Here is an 18,884-nt window from a genome sequence, read left to right as displayed (position 1 = left end):
CCTCCTCCTGTTGTGTTCACGGCGTTGTCGTTAAAGCTTTAGTCTGACCTGCCAGCAGACAGCAGGTCGTCCCTCCCCATTCATGCAGCATCCTGGAAAGTTTGATTTGCAAATTGGAGGCTATTTGCAACATATGTCGGCTTAGTTATGGTTGAGCCTTGATCTGGTTACTGTAGCTGCCCGTTGCAGAGCACTTCCTCTTTCCCTTATATGGAAAACACGGGTTATAGTCACACACCTTTTCTCACACAATGTCCCATTCATTCATTCATTCATTCATTCATTCATTTTCTGTAACTGCCTGTCCTCTGGCGGGTCGCGGGAGGGCTGGAGCCTTTCCCAGCTGTCACTGGGCGAGAGGCGGGATACACCGTGGACAGGTCTCCAGTCTATCTCAGGGCTAACACCAGAGAGACAGACAACCATTCACACTCACACCTACGGCCAATTTGCCGCCTATGTCTCATTCGGACCTCGCATTAAAATCCATCCATCCCAATCACAAGTGTCCAGCCTAAAGTACAGGTGTGAACAGGTGTGAACACGCCCAGAACGCATTTGGAGGTAGTCTGGGACGAATTTCATTCCTTTGTTAGTGTGAACACACACACGAGGGTCACGTTAAAGACTGCCTGCTCAACACGATCACTCTTTGGAAGAGTTGTGTTGTGTTGTTGTGTTTTTTCATTCAGAAAAAACACAACAAAAAAACCCACATGGTTGTGTTATAATATTCTACTGCTACCCAAATGATGTCATTTGCATACAGAGCCCGAGACTGAGATCAGCTCTCGTCTGCTGGCTGGGGACACATGTGGAGACGCATTTTAAATGTCAGGTGTGAACACAGGCACTTAAATCTGGACACTTGTGCTTGGATCGACCAGGACGCATAAAAATGTCTCAAAACATCAGCAGATGTCCTGAAAAGTGGACAAAGAGAACCTGATCAGAACAAATGAAACAGAAATATTACACTTGTGCAAAGAAAATGAGCCAATATTACATATCTGTGAGTTTCAAAAGTAAGTGAACACTTTGTTTCCAGTTATCTGCTGTGACCTCCTTGTGCATTAGAGTCCATCTGTTCCCAATGTTGGCCCCTGTACTGAGAAATGGGCTAAAAGTCCTCCAAGCCGCTGTAGACGACAGATCAGCAGTTACCGGAAACGTTTAGTTGCTGTTATTGCTTATTTAAGTTAATAAAAATGAATCATATTTTCATATATTTCCTTAAATTGCCCCCCGGGGACAAATTAAGTTTTCTGAATCTGAATATCTGTGAGGTGTTAAAGTCAGTGAACCCTTGTGTTTCCAGTATCTGCTGTGACCTCCTTGTAACTAAACGTTTCTGGTAACTGCTGATCAGTGGTCTACAACAGCTTGGAGGAATTTTAGCCCATTCCTCAGAAAGGAACCACTTCAGTTCTGAGATGTTGGTGGGTTTCCTCACTTTCCTCAAGGTCAGGACTTGGCCGTTCCAAAACAATAATTTTGTCCGTCCTTAACTGTTCTTTAGTTGTTGTGTTCTTGCAACCTGCTGATGTTTTGACTAATTTTCATGCAGAAAAATTTCAAATACATTTAAGAGGCACTGTATAAGTTTATATGTCTGTACGTAGCCTACTTGAGTCATTTCTACTTGTGCGCTCGTCATTCTGGCTCGCTCTCTAAAAACGCCATCCTAATGCTTTTTGTTTTTGTTTCTACTTCCTGCTTCTCTTTCAACAACGGCGACTGAAACTTTCGCCAAAATTTCCGCGAAGAAGAGTCATACAAATGTTCGTATCTCCGAAACCTCCTCAGTTAACCTTAACTCCATGTGTTCCATCTTTACTAATCCATAAAGGTCAATTCTAAAATTGTGGAGATGGAGAACCAATCACAGCTCCTGCGCTCTGCGTCGCGGAATTACATTTCGGGGGAGGTGCACGTCAGCCACAGCGCTAGGGTCTCCTGCGTCAACTTCACGCAGAAGCATAAACCTCCTGTTACACTTCTTCAATCTGATAATTTACTTTTAAACGGTGACTAAGAATCTAGACGTCCTACCAAATGAACAGAGGACTTTTAAATTCATCCTCCTCTGACCTTGACATTGTCACAACCGGGACGTATCCTAAAACACCGGCTTGCCGCGCGTCCACCGACAACGTGTCACTCCTTGTGACTTCCTGTCCTGCTTTGTGTCCTTATTCTTTTGCCATCTCCTGCTCCTCGTCTCCCACCACGTCTCACCCCATCACGACTGACTTCTCACGTCTCTCCCTCCCCCCCTTCATATGTCTGTTCATATTGCTTTTTTTTTTTTTTTTTTCAGTCAGTCCTTCTGGATGATTCAATTCCACCATATTCCGCCCATGAATCATTGGGCAACGTGTGCACCAAGGCCGCTCTGACTGCAGGAGGCGCTGGTAGTGGGATACTCCTGCAATCATTTCTCTGTTTCTCTCTCTCTCTCTCTCCTCTCTGTCTCCCCCCACCCACACCCCTATCCTCCCCTCCAAGCCCCCCCCCTCCTCCACCACCCACCCAACCTCCCCTCCCTCCCCAACCTCCATCACCCAGCACTGCAGAAGAGGCCTCTTGTCTCCCCTGCAGTCTGCAAGGCCTTTCTTTAGACTCACCCCCACCTCCTCTTACCCCCCCCACCACCACCACCCACCCACCCACCACCACCTCCCTCTCCCTCACTCTCTCCCTCTCTGTCTCTCTGCTGCCGTTATTGTCCCAGTTAGAGCCCTGATCTAGAAGCAATATTCAGAAAAGGACACAATTTTAATTTTCAAATCTGCGACCGTGCCTCCTCGTGATCGCCCCGCTCCCGGTTTTCTTTTCCCCACAGGGGGCGCCATCACTGCCCCCACCCTGTTATTTCTTGTTAATAGACAAAAAAATGTCCTTTCTCTCTCTCTCCTCTGTTGCTCTACCACCTCTAATTAACTGCCCCCCCCCATCTCTCTCTCTCTCACCCTGACCCTTTTCCCGTTAGGCGTCTTTTTCGTTTCAGCAGCCTGTACCTCTTTGTGTCTGACGCCACACAGACACACACATATGAGGGCCTAGTTGATTTTCTTTCACCTCCCTCCTCCACCTGCGGGGGGCGCTAGTCTCCCCACCAGCACCACTGCCATCGCCTCCCCCCTCTTTCTGCCTCCTCCTCCTCCTCCTCCTTCTCTTCCCTGCACCCCCCACCCCCTTTCTACCTTCTCCTCCTCCTCCTCCTCTTCCCGCTCCACCCTCACCCCCCTCTCCTCTGACTCCCCCCTTTTTCCTCTCCTCCCCCCCCCTCCCGCGGCACCCTCTCACCCTCGCCTCCCTTAACTCTCCCCCCTTCCCCCTTTGAAAGGCTGTTAAGCGCTCCTTCTGCACACAGCACTGCAGATGAGGCCTCCGCCTCCCCCACAGTCTGCCAGGCCTTTCTCTCTCTCCCTCTCTCTCTCTCCTTCAGACTCCCCCACCACTCCTTCCCTACCTCCCTCCCTCCCTCCCTCCCTCGCTCCTTGCAACAGCATAGCAACACTGAGTAGCCAGCCAAGGAGTCTTCCCTCTCCCTCTCTCCCTCCCTCTCCCTCTTGCACTGGGGTAATTTCCCTCCATTTTAGCTTCCTCGTCCCAGGGGCGACGGAGGGATGGGATCTTAATGAAAAACTGCGAACGTGCATCTGATCTCCCTCACTTTACCTGGGCCCGGTCGAGCGGCGCGACTCTCTGAATGTAACTCAAGTCACATCTGATCTGATCTGGTCCCTACTCCTTTCATGGCAAGAAAAAAGGGGGTTAATAATGAAGCTCTCTGTTTCTTAAATGAGGCCAGTCCACGATGGTCAAACACTCTAATATTTCGTTGGACGTCCTTTAGCTTTGATTACAGCACACATTCGTCTCGACAAGCTTCTCCAATGTCACCAGATTTATTTCCATCCAGTGTTGCTTTCATTTTTCACCAAGATCTTGTATTGATGATGGGAGAGTCTGACCACGGTACAAAGCCTTCTCCAGCACATCCCAAAGATTCTCAATGGGGGTTCAGGTCTGGACTCTGTGGTGGCCAATCCATGTGTGAAAATGATGTCTCATGCTCCCTGAACCACTCTTTCACAATCTGAGCCCCATGAATCCTGACATTGTCATCTTGGAATATGATCCATTGATGGAATAACCTGGTCATTCAGTATATTCAGGTAGTCAGCTGACCTCATTCTTTGGACACATAATGTTGCTGAACCTAGACCTGAGCAACTGCAGCAACCCCAGATCATAGCACTGCCCCCACAGGCTTGTACAGTAGACACTAGGCATGATGGGTGCATCACTTCATCGGCCTCTCTTCTTACCCTGATGCCCCCATCACTCTGGAACAGGGTAAATCTGGACTCATCAGACCACATGACCTTCTTCTATTGCTCCAGAGTCCAATCTTTATGCTCCCTAGCAAATTGAAGCCTTTTTTTCTGGTTAGCCTCACTGATTAGTGGTTTTCTTAAGGCTACACAGCTGTTCAGTCCCAATCCCTTGAGTTCCCTTCACATTGTACGTGTGGAAATGTTCTTACTTTCACTATTAAACATAGCCCTGAGTTCTACTGTTGGTTTTCTTCCATTTGATTTCACCAAACGTTTAAGTGATCGCTGATCAATCAGGATTTGTTTCCCGACCACATTTCTTCCTCTAACACGATGGTTCTCCACTATCCTTCCAGTTTTTAATAATGCGTTGGACAGTTCTTAACCCAGTTTTAGTAGCTTCTACAATCTCCTTAGATGTTTTCTCTGCTTGATGCATGTCAATGATTTGACCCTTCTCAAACAGACTAACATCTTTCCCACGACCACAGGATGTGTCTTTAGACATGGTTGTTTAAGAAATGAGAAGCTACTCATTGCATCAGTTGGGGTTAAATAACTTGTTTCCAGCTGAAAGATAATCACCCATGCAGGAATTATCCAATAGGAGGTTCGTACCTATTTGATTAGTGAAATCCAGGTGGCAACTTTATTTTTTTTGGCCAGGCAGTGTGTGTGTATATATATATATATATATATATATACTATATTCTGTTTCATATTTTCTTCCACGCCTGGAAAGGAAGCAGCATAGATGAAGTATTTAAAGAAGGCCACATTCAAGGCTCCTCCATCTATTTTTTTTCTAAGTCTCGCAGTGAAATCATTACAACCGAGATTAGAAAATAAATCTCAGATCGTGCGAGGCTAAATCTGTGTTTTATTCATTTTTTATTTTCCCACAGTTACCAAGCAATGCTTGCATATTCCTGCAACTATTTTTGGCTGCTCCTCGACTTCAAGGTGTGCAGACGCTTCGACGCATGCGCGCGTTTCTTTATGCGAAAAACTGACGCCCTTATCTCAAACTACGAAGAAAAAAAACAAAAAACAAAACAAAAGCTCTCATAAAGACGAGCCGATTGGAAAACGAAGCGAAATGTCAAGATGCTTCAGACCTGACGGGGGAGATAAAATATTCATCTGGCTAATTATAACTCTTTAATTAACACTCTAGTTAGGCGAGGAGGGTAGGAGGGAGGGAGGGGGAGGGTTACTGTTGAACCTGGAGGCTGCACGCTTTACTTTCTTTCTTGCAAAACAAAAATGGGTGTATTTGTCTTGAAAAAAAACTTTCAGTGATCCAGGGAAACGTCTTTGAGGAATGTTCTTTAGGATATACCATGACCTGGATGACTGAGATTTTGGAAAATAGTTTGGCTTCGTTGTTGTTCTCCTGCATTTCTGATCAATACCCACCTCCCTTCCTACATTACTGTCTATTCACTATAAGAAGACAGCAGCCCCTTTTAGTCCAGTGCTTCATTTTAACGGCAGGTTATGTTTTATAAGATCTTTAACATTTGATTAGAGATACACTTCACTACAGCGGTGGACCTCAACCTTTGCGTATGGAGGCCCTTAAAAACGAGGCAACGCTTACGACCCCCTCAGCACAGGCTATGGACTGTAAACTCTTCTTTTTACCATCCTGAGTTTCATTCGAGGGACGTTTTAGGGCCCGGATGTGGACAAGATCCAACGCCGTGGTGAAATTCTTCTCCACTAAAATGTTTAATATATTGTAAAAGAGTGTGTTGTTGAAACGCAGCCCTCTTTTTGTATAGTCAGTAATATCAGTAGGTAGGGAGGTTGCTCAGATATTGGATATTTATCGCAAATGGAGGAACAAAGCAACGTAGCCAAATGTTTTGTTTTCTCAAAGATGATTCTTTGAACAGGAGAAGCTTTTTGGATGAGTGGTGAAACTTTTAAGAGTTCTTAAAACTGCAATTTCTGTCAGTCTCTCCAGCCACCACAGCAAACATTGTTTTGTGTGTTTTACAAAGCTCCTGTGATTTATTTTGCTGAAAAGGGAGCTGTAGGTTTTTTTTTTTTAGAGTTAATGATGAACTACAAACGTGACTTTCTTTTTGTATAGAATAGGAAGTAATATATGTAGGGAGGGAGGGAGGGAGGGAGTTGGACATGTGGGATACACCACTTTATTGGATATTGATCAGAAATAGAGGAACACGACGAGGTACAAGTGTTAACTTTTTTCCCCCCGTCATGAATTTAACTTTAAGGACATTTAAGGACCGGATTTTCTGCAAGAAAAAACAAAACAAAATCAGCAACGCTCTGTATCTATTTACAGATCTGGTGACCTTTTAGATTTATCTTGGGAAAAGACCATCAATGCACCATTAACTACACAAACTGCAGCCCACTTTTCAGCCGAAAACGAGGACGCCTCATTGAGTTGTTCCGAGTCAGTTAGGACCAACACTTACGGGGCCGCGAACTATTTTTCTCCCGTCTCGAATTTCATTTTGAGGACGTTTAAGGGCCCGAAGTGGTCGAGATCCTGATGTTGTAGTGAAATATATGAATAATGAGATAAAGCAGTCAACTATAAACTCTGCTATCTCTTTGTATAGAACGTGCAAACGGTTGGACATGTGGGATATGTATTTATTGTACTGATCAGAAAAGGAAACAACTTTTTTTTCTTCTCTGCCTTAGATCTAGCTTTAAAGACATTAAAGGGCTTAATGTGGTGAAAGAAAAATAAATAAATAAATAAATAAACGCTCTGTGTCTATGTACACATCTGGTGACCTTTTGGATTTATCTTGGGTCTTTAAAGACCATCAGCGCACCATTAACTACACAAACTACAGTCCCCTTCTCTTGCACAGGTCAACGTGGACCAATAGTCTGCAAACATAAAGTTTAACTTCTTGTGAGACACGAATAATGTTTGCTGGAGTGACCGCGACACGGAAACTGCAGTTTTAAGAAAGCTAAAACAAACACAACTGGACTTCTTGGGGTAATATTCTTAAACATATTTTTCCTTCTTCGGTTCAATAAACGTCAAGAAGCTTTGTTCTTTTTTTATATATACGACAACCTGGATCACCGAGAACCATCACGGAGAGTTTTTAAGAAATAAAGCAACAAAACAACAGATTTAAAAGCTCGTATATAAAATAAATTAAAACACATTCACAGCTTTTATAGCCGATGCCTCAATGAGAACAATCCCTCTGGTTCTGTGAGAAGCACAATTACAGCACTTTATTGTTCATAAATGCTTAAAGTGAAAAATGAAAAACATAACAAATACACACAATTCAAAGAACACATATTAAACACAACTATCTTTTTTGGGAGGGGGGGGCGGGGGACGAAAAATAAAATAAAATAATGTTTTCACTTCCGTGTACGTCGGCGTACGTGGTCGCTAACCGTCCGGCCTCGTGGTGCAAAAAGAGGTTAAAATCGTGAAAACAGAAAGCAGGTACAGTACGAGTCAGTGAGCAAAAAAAAGGGGTGGGGGGGGGGGGGGGCTGCAAAACGTCAATGAAACGCTCCGTTGTAGTTTTATAAAAGGGAAAGAGCAGCTTAGATTCTTTCTGAACGAGAAAACAAAGGATCGAACTTAAAAAATAAATCTAAATCGGGATAAAAGCAACGAAACGAACCAAAAAAAAAAAAAGTAAATTTATTTATATATAGATATATTATTTTGCAAAGAAACTAGTTTTTCGTTAAAAAATAAACATACGAGAAAATACCAGCCACCAAAGCGACACCTATTGTTAAGCATACCGATGTAGAACATATGAAGCTAACCTTTACACACGGGTAATAGCAAATATTCAGGGGAACATGTACGGCAAACGTCTGTCCAAACATGTCTAAAAGACTGTACAAATTTACACTATCTCAGTATGAACTACATGGAAAAAAAAAAAAAAAAAAAGAAACGATGGATTATCTGGTCAGCTTAAAAGCTTCGCCTCAAAAAACAACTCCCGACAGTTTGAGCCACTCTTCACGAGCTCCAAATTAAAAGTTATTAACTCATCCTCAGCGTTAACAAAGTAGACAAAAAGAATCTCTCTGTCGGTGCAGTTTGGTGCGACTTCGCTCGTCTTTGCGCCCCCTCGCCCCCGCCGCGTGTACAAATCTTTCACGTCTGTAGCTGCTCGATGAGTCCTGCCCCGTTAAAATGTCACTGGATGGCTTGTTAAATTTTTTGAGATCTCTCTCTTTAGGTTTAGATCAGCTGAGCGCTCGTTGGGTTCTTCGGGCGGCGGTCAGACCTGCTGCTTGCCGAGCTGGGCCCCGTCTCTCCCGCTCCGCGCCGACGACGGTACGAACTTGGGGATGATGATGGGCAGAGTGTCTCTTCCTTTAGCAGCCTGTCTCACCGGGCCCTCTGGGGGCCCGAAGCCGTTCTCTACGTGTGACCCATCGTCCTCGTCCTCGTCCTCATCGTCGTCCTCATCGTCGTCGTCGTCGTCGTCCTCATCGTCGTCCTCGTCCTCGTCTGACAGATCATCCAGATCTGAAACAATCCTGGCCTCTGTCCTTGGCTCCATTCTCTCCTTAGTACCAGTAAGCTGCCGGTTACCATGGAGACGTACCTCTCCCTCCTCTTCCTTGTTATCCTTCTGCTGCTGCTGCCGCTGCTGCTCTTCCTCATCACTGTCAGAGTCTATGGCGATGGGCTCCGAGAGATCGAGAGGCATCTTCTGTGGTAACGTGCGGTTGATTGTCTTGGTTTGGTCTCTGGTGGCGTGAGGAGGAGGAGCCGCCGCCGCCGTCGCCCCCGTCGCCGTAGCACCTTCCTCGCTCCTGGTCAGCCTGCGCTCTTCTCCTCTACTGGCCACGAGCTCCCTGTGTCTCCGGAGAGCCTGCTCCGACACCCCCATGCGCGCCCCGGACGTCCGCCGCCTGCCGCGCCGGCCCTCGTACGCGCCGCCCTCGGCGAGCAACGCCAGGCCGTGGCTCACCTTGCAGAGCTCGTGCATGCTGAAGCCCAGCAGCACGCTGGCGCCCTGGGTCTCGCACTCCTGCACGCACTTCCTCCTCCTGTTGACGAAGTGGCTGGAGATGTCCGACTTCCACAGCCACAGGCTCGCCGCCAGCTTCTCCACCTCCCGCTGCGTGGGGTACGGCGCGCGGTTGAAGTACTGCGTCAGGAACCCCTTCCTGGATTCGTACGACTGGTTTTCGTGCCCTTTGGGGTCGAGGGCGAGAACGACGGGCTCGTCGGGGTTTTCCACGAACGTGCACGGGCCGTTGCGGTCCCGCGGGTGGGCCCTTTCCCCCGGGGGTCCGGGCCTCCTTCGTTTTGGCGCGCTAGTGTCCGAGCTATCGAAGCCGGCCCGCTTGAGAGTGCCGCTCTGGGCCTGGCCGACCCGAGAAGAAGAAGAATGGGTTGCCCGGCTGTCCTGTCCATTCTGGGACTTCCCCACGCCTCGACAGTGCACCAGATGTAGTGTGATGGTGGACGCGGTCATGTTACTTGTGTAAACCCCCAAACAGTGAATGCACTTGTAGGTTAGTTTCTTTTCTACGGGGTGGACTGTCTGAATCACCTGGTGCCTCTCTCTCAGGTGGTGGGCCAGTGAGTCCGAGATCGGGCCCTTGAGGATTGAGAAGCAGAGAGGACACAGAGTTTTCCCCACGTCCCTTTTGTAGGGGACAGACGCCTGAGGGGGGCTCTTGACCGGCGCACTGTCAGAGGTCCCTGAGGGCGTTTTGGGCGGGTGCTGAGGCATTAACCTCTTGCCCGATATTAGAGACGCAGACAGCGCCGAGGACATGTTGTTGTTGTTGTTCTGGGCGTGAAACGCCACGGACTCCTCGGGCGCGTCCCGCATGTTGTATGTAGTGACGATCAGCTGAACGTTTTTGGGATTGCCCTGCTGCAGGGTGAGGTCAAAGGTCAAGGGGGAGTCCGTGCGCGGGCCGACCTTCTCGTCCGGGTGCGACAGCCGCATGTGCGCCACCATCTTCTCGACGTCGTTGAAAGTCGCGCGGCAGTGCGGGCAGGACAGGCCGTGGATCAGCATGTGGTTCAACAGCGTGTCGCTGGGGAGATAGCGGTTGCAGTAGAGACACTTGCTGGTGAAGTTGTGGATCTTCATGATGTAGTTGGCCACGGCGGGCACCTTCTCCGCCTTGTGCTCCTTCTCGAAATGAGAACTGTACACGTTCTCCGGGAAAAGCTCGTTGCAAATAGTGCAGATTTTCCACTTCTGGGTGTAGGATGTGCCGAGGACAGAGGAGCCGCCTTTCTTGGACGTGACAGAGGCTACCGTAGTGGCCGCTGCCTGGACACGTGAGCCCAGGGGGTTAGACTTGAGCGAGGAGGAGGTGGTGACCATCACCGGGCTCCGCAGGCCTCCTCCAGAAATAAGCTGCTTTGCTGCATGTGACTGCTGGGGCACAGAGACCTGGGCGTTCCCCGGCAGAGAGACCCGAACCTGCTGGTTGCCGACGGAGAACGTCTGCGTGGAGCCGGCCTTTAACCCGATCGCGTCGTGCTTCATCCCGGACAGGAGACTCTGAGGGGTGAAGCCGGCCTTCGACGTGATGACAACTCGACCCAGCTGCTGCGAGCCGGGAGACCTGGTCGTAGCCATCACCGCGCCTTTGGGACCCATCCCAATGATGGTCTTGTCTCCTTGGGTTTTGGGGGGCATCATGATGATCGGTTTGGGGCGGGGGACTATGACGCTGGTGTGCCCAATCATTGCGGTCACCTGGTAGCCGATCCTCTCGTGGTCCTCGATGACGTGCTGGACGAGTGCCTCGTAGTTCCGCGGAACGAAGAGACACTTCTTGCAGTGGATCTGGTTGTTGCTGACGGCGTTTGTGTTATTAGTCTGCGCTGTGCCGCCGTTCTGAGCGTTCGCCTTCTCCCCCGGTTTCACAATATAGGGCTGGGCCACTTGCTGAAAATGTTCCCGGTAGATGTGCTTTCGCACCACATTGTACAAAGGGTCCCTGTAGGTGCACTTCTTGCAGTAGTACACCGCCTGCTCCACGCTGTCGCCGCTCCTCTTCAGCACCCCGTCCTTCATCACGATCCCGCCGCCGCCCGCCACCATGCCCCCGGGGCCCGGCCGCACGGCGCTGTTTGGCATGTGGAAGAGTTTGATGTGCGTCTCCAGCGTCTTCTTGTTGCCATTGTAAGTGCAGTAGGGGCAGTTGAGCAGGATGTTGTTCTCAAAGTCCTCGCTGTGCACGTTGCGGAAGTGGCTCTTGTACGCGGAGAAGTACTTGGAGGAGAAGAGGCAGCCGGAGCAGCAGAAAGGTTTCGATCTGTAGTCCTGGAGACACAAGAACACAAATTGTACCTTCAAGTTCTTTTGTGACGTGAACGAAAATCTGAGCTGGCAGAATAATATGTTGAGCGTACGTACCTGGACTTTGGTATGTGACGGCTCCCACATGCACACATCTTCCCAGCTGGTGTGTTTCATATACACGTCTGGAGGAGTATAGTCTTTGTAGTCCTAACAAAGCAAAGGTCGATGGTTTAAGCTTAGTGCATGATCACGGTGAAACAAATATGCAGAGTGTTATCTGAAACGCCCGCTTCAGTCAGACAGTAGGGCGGTAACGAATCGTCAACATCATTGACAAACAAATGCGTCAACGAGCCACACTCCTTTGTAAAAAGCCCAAACCCTAACATCAAGAGTAAGGTGATTAATTAAATTTGACCCAGATGTTGAACTGCTCTTCTCATTGTAAAGCCGAACAACTATTTCTCCAATTAGTGTAACTAGGGCCCTATAAAATCCGTTTTATTTTTTTCCCAAATTCCGTTTTTTTCCGTTTAAATTTTTGGTAGTTCTGTTTTTTCCATTATAGTTTTTGAGAATCCCATTTTTTTTTTTACCTTTTACTCTTATTTTACTATCAAAAACAGTGTTTTTAATGTAAATGACTAAAATGTACACAAATTAAATAGAAATTAACTTTATTGAGGTTTTAAGTTATAAAACTATACCGCTATATTAATTAAAAATGAATGAAAATTAAATGCTATTGAATATGTCATTATTATCATTTAAAAAAAAAATATCAAAAAATCAAAGTGACAGGTGAAAATAGATTATGACGGGATTTTTATGACCCTGTCAGTCAAAGTGACAACGAAAAAGTCTAGCGCTACCTCTGCCTGACACACATAAGTCGCTCGGGAACTGCTCGGCTCTGTACTGGGGGGTTAGCGTCGAGTTTCGCAGTTTTTTCGCCGACGAAGACGGAGCCATAGGCGGCCGCTTCGCAATGCTTACAATGTTTTGAAGGGGGAGGGGCTCAGTCTTTGGAAGGGGCTTGTTGTGCCACCCAGATTTGCTTCCCTCCGTGCAGTTTTCCCCAGACGTACGTTCCTCTCCCACATGAAAACAGCAAATTATGTCAAATTCCGCGATATTCCGCGTTAAAAAATAGATTCCGTTTTTATCGGCCAGTTCCGTCTGCGATTCCGTGATCGCGAAAAATCATAGGGCCCTATGTAACTACGTTTTTTCTGAGAAGTCGATTAACCTTTTGTTTAGCCACTAAAATATAACACAAGTTTTCTTAGTAAATAGATTCAAACATAACGACGTATCACTACATTCTGTCATTAATTAGCATACATCAAGTGTTTTAACTTCAATTAACTTGTGCCGTTTTAGAAATAGAACCATCAAAATGTGAGTTTGAAGACGGTGTAGAAATGTGGAGGCGTAATTATAAAAAAAACCCTAAAGTCTGGACACGCTCACCTCCAGGTGATCTCTGCAGAACTCCAGGCCGATGTCTCCCAGGACCTTCTTGACATTTTTTCTCGCTTTCCGCAGACTGCCCAGGTTATTGACAGGGAGCTGGAACATTCTGCCGGCCTGAAGAGGAAGAAAAAAAAAAAGCGCGGTTATCAACGGGTTGTCGGGTTTAAATCTAGACAAAAACGCCTCGTAACCCAACGAAAAGGTCACAGGTTGGACAACTTGTTGAAAACTTAACCTGGTGGCTCAACTCATCGAATTGAGTTCAAAAGCAAAACAGCTCGCTTTCATTTATCTGTTGAAGTGACGGCTTCCTGGCATTCAGACATGTTTGTTTATGGTTCTACTGAGACATAATTACAGACATTTTCACATTCATAGCAAGGGTTACCTGGGTCAAAAGTTTATCCCACAATAAATTATTTAGAAAAAGGACATGTAGAAGAAATTACTGCCAGTCAGAAAACACATATTTTTACATCCTGACTTAGCAAGTCGCTGAGATCTACTGAAGCAGGCCATGACGGTGTGACAGTGAGCGATACAAGAACCATGAAACCAAAGCATCGATCTAATTAAGCATTGATTCATTCAGAGATATTCGGTTCCAGTGATTTCCAATTAATTAAATCTCCCTAACTGAGGGTTTATTTGCAAACATGTCCCCAGGAAACCTTTTAGGACTCCACAATAAGAGCTGGTTGTCTCAATCAAGCCTACAACGACGCACCTGCATCCTAAGGACATAATACACATCCCTACCAATGGTTCACACCATTTCACAGGCTGACAGGTGTGAAATGATAAAGAAATGTCAAGGAACTATCAAATGTGAAAGTTATGCTAGGGCTGGGTTTAAAAAAAAAAAAACATTTGATTTGAAAGATCTGATATCGATTCATTTTATTAAATTCATGCCATTTCCTGCATCTTCTCATTAGAGATATTACTGTGCTCTCGTGAAGCTACAACCCTGAGAACGCCATGCAGCCAGAAAGTAAGTACGACGACGGGGGACGAGCTTGACAAAAGCAAAGACATGAATGAGCAAAATACTAATAAATCTCTGGAACCAACGACCAATGAGCATTAGTTTGGTGAAAATCTCCTTCATAACCAACTAAAACTAGCCTGACGAGCCAGACCCACGTTAAATGTAGGGTCTGGGCACTCTCCATAGACGGGGCTCAACCGGAGGGGTGGGATAAACGGTTGTCTTTCAAACTCCCTCTCCACGCAATAGGATAGCGCTACAACCAATCAGAGCAACGAAGAAGGTGACGTAGTCAGAGCGACGGAAAAGAGAGTTCCTTGCACGTGTTGTGGAAAAAACTTATCCTAATAGATATTAAATAGTTCTTGTTGCATCCTGTTTTGTTTTTTTTATGAGTTCGCCTACAGGTTGAGTTTCTCCTGCATTAATCATTTTCAAGCTGTGGATCAAACTTTTGCCGTATCCGGTTGGCAAAACTCCAAATACATCTTTCTTTTGTAAGAACGACCTCAGTGCAGTTTCTTGTTCTTTTCTCAGAGAAAAGCTTAACTTCAAGTCTTTCAGAGTGGCGGCCAAAGCCGATTGGAAAGAAAGTTGTTCGCTAGCAGCAGCCATCGCTCTGGTAGTTCTAGCAGGATGGGGAATTCACGCGTAAATTCACGGAACTTATGGTCGCAGGTCAGTCGTCATCACGTTAAGCCCGCCCACCGCCTCGTGATTGGCCCGGTCCATCTTGGATTTTTTTCGAAATCTCAAGTCAACGAAGAGTAACTAGACTGACCCTGGAAGCAAATGTAATTTGCTGCTGCTAGGGGCGCGTCTAGATTCTAGGCTAAACTAAAACAGCTCTGAAACATAAATAAATTAATATCAGGGCTGAGTATTGCTACAGAGTTCCTGAATTGGTTCAATATTCCCAATGTTCATTCATTTATTTACACAATATAATCCTTCCTAGGCGCCGTCCACACGTACCAAAACGATCTTTTCCCCCCTCCGTCTTTACCCCGGGACCAGGTTTCAGAGAAGTGCGTTTTAAGGAAATGCGTTTACAGGATTCGTTTGGACGATCGGCCAAAACGATGCGTTTAAACCAAAAAGCGTCTCCGTGTGGACGCCCCCCCCCTAGTTTCACATCTTTGCTTTTTGTGCTGCTCCTCTACTTTTTTAAATCCAATCAGTTTTCAGGCCTGAAGGTGCTCTCAGGGTTGGCGCTACTCTCATGTTTTGGATCTCCCTCACACGTGGACCGACCTTGTTGGCAGGATTTCTAATAAAGAGGACGTGGGAAATGGCGCATATTTTAAAAAAAAAGACCAGAGAATTCTATGAATCTAAACTGGATCGAAACCTTCAAATTAAAAAATTACACTGATTCAGAAAATCACAGTTCAGTTCACTGCCCAAGCCGCCTGGTTCCGGCGTCATGTGCTCCAATCACAGCTCTGTGTAGTGAGGTCAAAGGTCACTGACGCACAAGGACATAAAGAGGCAGTGACAACAAACACGACACGGCCTCAGACAATCCCTGTGAACACCTCTGCTTCTAGAAAACACAGAGGAAGAAGAGGAGGAGGAGGAGGAGGAGGAGGCACGTGGACAAGAGTGTGTGGTTGGACCAGTTCAGAGACATTCCCGTCGATCTGCCTGCACGTCTCTCGCCGTCCTGCCTGCCTGCCTGCCTGTCTGTCTGTCTGTCTGTCTTCTTGTTGGGAAATGTGCAAGGGCCCACTTTCCCTCGCTTTTTCCCCCTGCCGCTCCCGTTACTTGTAGATGGCGCTAGAGAGGGCGTCCATTATGTAAGCCTCCCTATATTCTTGCCTGCCCCCTTTTTTCTCTCTCCCTGCCTCGCAATACCATCACAGAATGGCGCCTCCTATTGAGTCAGCAGCAGCCTCTACAATATGTCTGCAGTGTGCGGAGGGGAGAGGGGGAAGGAAGGGAGGAGAGGGAGGAGAGGGAGGGAGGGAGGGATGTTGGAAGGGAGGAAGGGGAGGGACAGAAGGAGCTAGAGAGAGAGAGAGAGAGAGAGAGAGAGAGAGAGAGATCAGGGAAGGGGGAGGGTGAGTGCGAGAGAGGATGAGGAAGGGGGGGTGAGTGAGGGTGGGAGAAGGAGTGTGAGGGGAGAGAGATGAGAGGAAAGGGGAGAGGACAGAGGCTGAGCTACGGAAGTGGAGAGATGAGGGGGGGGATGGGATGGGGAGGCAGGGAGGGAGGTCGGACGGACAGACAGACAGAGGAGGGGAGAGGAGGGAGAAAATGGAAGAGGGTGAGAAGGGTGGGGGGTGGTGGATAGGAGCGAGGAGAGAGAAAAAGCAAAAGGAGAGGCTGAGTAGGAGGGAAGGGAGGGAGAGAAGGGAGAGGAGAGGGAGGAAAGGCAATAGGAGGCTGCTCTGCTCTGCTCTGCTCTGCTGGCAGAAAACAGGTTTCCTCCTTCTATGGTGGCGTGAAGAAGAAGAAGAAGAAGAAGAAGAAGAAAAACAAGAGGGGCCTGGATTCAAACCTTCAGCCACAGATTTCCTCCGTCGCTCCTCCATCTGTGTGGACGTGTACCACACAGAAAGTTTGAGATGACGTACAGGTCACTCCATTAAACACCTGTGTGTTTTTTTTGTGAAATAAAATAAAAAAAGTCTATATATGAGGCTGATGCACTTGTCCCAGCACATGTAACAACCCTCCTCCTCCTCCTCTTCCTCTTCCTGGATCCGACACCAGGTACGAGTACATCACCTGGGCCTGTGTGCGCTTGGCTTTCACATGGTGATCAGCTTCGTGTGCAGCCAGGGTGGGGTGGGGTTGAGAATTAAAATTAAAACTTATTTCCACTGTTTTTTTTATTATTTATTTATTTATTTTTTTGCTTGCTTGTTTGTTTTTTTAATATATATATATATATATATATATATAATGATGTTTAGCTTACAGCCCATTGAAGACAGCCACATCTGTCATGGTAGCTTCTTTAGCTGCGGGCACAACAACAACAATAAACGTGCGTGGGTCTAATCTTCTGATCAACATCTGGCACAATCCAGATCGATAGCTAGCTCTGGCTGAGAGCTGCTGCTGCTGCCACTGACAAAGAATGGAAGAGGGGGGTAGGGGTGGGTTGTGGGGGGTGGGTTAGCATGCTAAGCTAGCCCCACTAGCAACCAGCAGCAGCAGCAACAACAACACAATCTCGTGAGCTGTTCAAACCTGGCACTTCTCTAAATATCCCTCCACGAATTGTGTATTTAAAAAGGTGCTGCTGTAAACAAACCAACCGGGGAAGTGATTAAACTTGAGGTTACGTTGACAACCCCCCTCTCCCCAACCTCTCCCCCCCCCCCAACCTCCACCACTACCACCACCACCACCACCACCCACTACTTACAGAAACGTTAGCCAAGTTACCTTAGCTGTAGTTCACTGCCACCCAGCATCACCCGCAGGTAGCAGCGAGCGAGCTAGCAGCAAACTGGGGTTACACGAATAAAAACACAACATTATGACAAGTTTTACCTTTCCTTCACGTCAACGGCTCCCGTCTTAGTGAAATGTGTCACCCCCAGGATGACTGAGGCGGTGTACTTTCCACTTGTCCGGCTTATCTCGGGAGAGGTGGTGGCGTGTATGTATATATGCGTTTTCGGGTGACAAGTCGCTTTCGTGAGGAGGAGGTGGAGGAGGAGAGCCAGCCAGTCAGCCACCCTAGCCCGGCCGTTGGTGTACCCTCCAAACCCGGCTGTCCTCTTCCCTCTGGTCGGGAAACGGCAACGGAAAGCCTCCGAGCTTCATCAGACAATTAAAACTTCCATTCCCCCGGAGCGGCGGGAGGGTGGACGCATCGTCTTCGCCGTGTCTTCCTCCGTCCAGTGAATTACTTTAACTGTTTACCTGATACACACACAACAACGCTTTTCCCATTCTCCCGTCTCCCTGACAGACAATACACATCCAGCCTGAGAAACTGCCCTCTCCAAAATGGCGCAAATAAAAGGGGGCGGAAGTGACGTCGCCTCGATTAGCATAAATAATCTCATTGTGAGGTCCTCGCGAGGCTCCCCCCCGGCTAATCATTACAACTGCTTGATTGGTCCGTCAATCAACTTGTTCAATTAAGCAAAAAAGCTCTGTAAAAAAATATATTTAAATATATAGTGGTTGTGTGGAGTGGTTTTTATTTATTTTTTCTCTGTGTACCGGCTCTGTGGTGGTAAACAACCCGGGAGAAGTAGTAGCGGGAGCTGGCCGACAGCGGGCGTCCTTCCGGAGTGGCTGAGGCGCATGCGCGGCCTGGTTACATCTGGCGTCTTCCTCCCTGCGGAGCATGGGATGAGCGCACCGCCTCAGCTGGAGCGGCACGGAGGTCTAACCAGCGATAGGTGGCGCTGTAGTGTGCTCTAATGGGATTCAGCCTTGCCCTGCTGCACCTCCTGTCTATTGACTGCTCATATTTTATTATTTCTATTCAACTGAGCACTTTCAAAGTGGATATACTCCCCTAAAAAAGGTTAAAAACACAGAAAGGCAGGAGGTTTCAGGAGGTCTGGAGCAGTTAATGGCCTCCTAACTTTTTTAGGAGGCCGTATAGCAGATCTAATGTGACTGAGAGATAAAAGTTTAATTTATTTTTATTATTATTATTAATCCATTGTAGATTAACACTGGTGCAACTATGCATTATTATTATTATTAATAATTCCCTTTTCTTTTTACTACAGTCTCTTATGTGTTCCCTCAGTTTTATTATCAGTATTAATCTACAGATGTAGAACTGTGGACCAACAAATACAGTATTGCCCAACT

General features: G+C 47.2%; 1 protein-coding gene across 1 annotated transcript; it reads right to left on the bottom strand.

The window, feature by feature from the left end:
- Positions 1 to 7,565: 7,565 nt before the first annotated feature.
- Positions 7,566 to 18,040, bottom strand: adnpb (activity-dependent neuroprotector homeobox b). The gene is made up of 4 exons (XM_084553887.1): positions 17,598 to 18,040; positions 13,097 to 13,213; positions 11,738 to 11,830; positions 7,566 to 11,644 (listed from the first exon to the last, which is right to left on the bottom strand). Exons 2-4 carry the CDS (start codon positions 13,202 to 13,204, stop codon positions 8,618 to 8,620), a joined length of 3,228 nt encoding a protein of 1,075 aa, XP_084410013.1. The 5' UTR covers positions 13,205 to 13,213; positions 17,598 to 18,040; the 3' UTR covers positions 7,566 to 8,617.
- Positions 18,041 to 18,884: the final 844 nt, after the last annotated feature.

This window comes from Chelon labrosus, assembly GCF_963514085.1.
Source record: "Chelon labrosus genome assembly, chromosome: 10".
Lineage (NCBI taxonomy): Eukaryota > Metazoa > Chordata > Actinopteri > Mugiliformes > Mugilidae > Chelon > Chelon labrosus.
The sequence above is the reverse complement of the archived record's forward strand: the minus strand, read 5'-3'. Positions and strand labels throughout refer to the sequence as shown.

Bases quoted from the DNA above. Each gene is read 5' to 3' on its own strand.
- adnpb (XM_084553887.1), bottom strand. From the start codon at position 13,204: ATGTTCCAGCTCCCTGTCAATAACCTGGGCAGTCTGCGGAAAGCGAGA. The intron at 11,831-13,096 runs GTGAGCGTGTCC...TTGCTTTGTTAG, and splicing joins TCTGCAGAGATCACCTGGAG to GACTACAAAGACTATACTCC. The intron at 11,645-11,737 runs GTACGTACGCTC...TTGTGTCTCCAG, and splicing joins CGTCACATACCAAAGTCCAG to GACTACAGATCGAAACCTTT.